A 1,890-nucleotide genomic window follows, 5' to 3' on the forward strand; every position below is an offset into this window, starting at 1 on the left:
ATCTCTCTAATTGAGGTATTCTATCTCCTAAGGTCAAGATCAACTCAAGTTGCTTGAGTTCTTGATTAATCTGATAGTAGCTAAACTAAGCTACTGTTACATAAGATACCTCTGTTCCTTTTAAATCTACACAATTCCTTTTAAGGTCACTCCTTTTTAATTGTTACACTGTTACTTTATCTATTTTTTTTATAATTTGTGTTGGTTTTTATTGATTAGATAAAGCAGTACAAGAGGAGCAGAGTCATATTACAAAGGCACTTCGTTGCTTTCTAATCTTTGACAAGATTCATTCTAAAGGATAATACATTTGATCACCTTCTACATATTGATCTTCCTGCCATAAAGTGAGAAGTAGATTTAGCACCATGCCAGGAACTCGTCTGCTCTGCTTAGGCTTATTTATCCCTGCTTATTATTTATTAGTATCATGTTATATTAGATAACATTATATATAAAAGGATAGAATAGTCTGTAACTAGTCATAGGCCTGTATAAAACACTATATATATTGAATGCCAGGTTAACCTACTCAGGTTAACACAATTATTCTCCACACTCGTACATCGTGTCAGAGCCTAGGTTTTTCTAAAAAAAATTTTCCCCTCAAAATAAAAATTTCTTTCTTGATGGATTTTTCCACTCACTCTTCCGCCCAACCGACCGCCGCCCAGCAGCCACCGCCGGCGTCGACCTCCGGTCAGCCGTTGCCTCAGCCGGCGGTATCCCACGCTGCCCTGTCGTCGTACTACACCACGACCCCAGCCTCTCTCGCTGCTGCCGTCAGCTACTCCAGCCCACCGCCAGCGACCACCCTCGCTGCTGCCGCCGGTCTCCCTGCTTTCATGTCGTCGTTCTCGTCGCTCTACACAGCCGGTCTGAGCACGCCGCGCCCCCAGCACCGCTCTACCTCGCGGTTCCCGCCTGGCTTCACGCATCATGCGTTACATTTTCCGTCGACTCCTTGATGATGGCCGGCCAATTTGTTCCCTTACATATGTGCAGTCTTCCGCAGTTATCTGCTCCTAATCTTAAGAATTTGGTAACCATCACTCTTTCTTCCCCTGAGGATTATCTTTTATGGAAAACTCAAATTACTTGCCTACTGTTGTCTCATCAATTACTTGGTCTTGTTGATGGTACTGCTATTATTCCTCTTGCTACCGTACTTGATGAATATGGTAATTCTGTTCCTAATGTGCACTTTTATGAATATCTGCGTATTTTGATCAGCAAGTAAAATCATGGATTTTTGCTACTTTATCTCGTGATTTTTTTTTTGATGTTCATGATTTGCACACGTCTGTGAATATTTGGAATAGATTACAATCTCGGTTCATGCATGCAAGTATGGCTCGTTCTATAGAGTTAAAGGGACGTTTGACTCATGTTAAAAAGAACGAATCTCAATCTATGGATGGTTATTTAAGGGAAATAAAGGTGATTGTTGATTCTCTTGCTGCTATTCAGTGTCCTGTGTCGAACCAGGATATAGTGCAGTATACTCTTTTTGGTCTGGATCATGATTTTGAATATGATCATATTGTTACTACATTGCTGCATTATCCCTTCCATATTAATTTTGATGATCTAAGACCTAAGTTGCTCCTTCATGAACAACGATTGAAAAATTCGAGGGATGGATCTGATTCCTCCTCTCATCATGCCTTACTTGCTGTTTAATCTACTGGTTCTGGATCAAGTTCCTCCACCAAGCTAGTCTAACTCTGGAAGGAGGAATCGGGGAAGAAATAATAGAAATCGTGGGGGGTAATAATAATTGTGGTGGTAACAATAATCAGAATGCTCGTGGTAATAATGGTGAAAATGGGGGAAATAATAATTCTCGTGGCTCTGGAAACAACAACAACAACAACAACAATGTTAATC

General features: G+C 40.6%; 1 protein-coding gene across 1 annotated transcript; it reads left to right on the plus strand.

Annotated features, from left to right (window-relative positions):
* Positions 1-997: 997 nt before the first annotated feature.
* LOC125491719 (uncharacterized) lies at positions 998-1,683 on the plus strand. The gene is made up of 2 exons (XM_048633811.1): positions 998-1,236; positions 1,323-1,683. The coding sequence occupies exons 1-2, from the start codon at positions 998-1,000 to the stop codon at positions 1,681-1,683; spliced, it is 600 nt and encodes a 199-aa protein (XP_048489768.1).
* Positions 1,684-1,890: the final 207 nt, after the last annotated feature.

The sequence above is a fragment of the Beta vulgaris genome, chromosome 7 (assembly GCF_026745355.1).
Source record: "Beta vulgaris subsp. vulgaris cultivar EL10 chromosome 7, EL10.2, whole genome shotgun sequence".
NCBI classification, from domain to species: Eukaryota; Viridiplantae; Streptophyta; class Magnoliopsida; order Caryophyllales; family Amaranthaceae; genus Beta; species Beta vulgaris.

Bases quoted from the DNA above. Each gene is read 5' to 3' on its own strand.
- LOC125491719 (XM_048633811.1), top strand. From the start codon at position 998: ATGTGCAGTCTTCCGCAGTTATCTGCTCCTAATCTTAAGAATTTGGTA. The intron at 1,237-1,322 runs GTAAAATCATGG...TATTTGGAATAG, and splicing joins CTGCGTATTTTGATCAGCAA to ATTACAATCTCGGTTCATGC.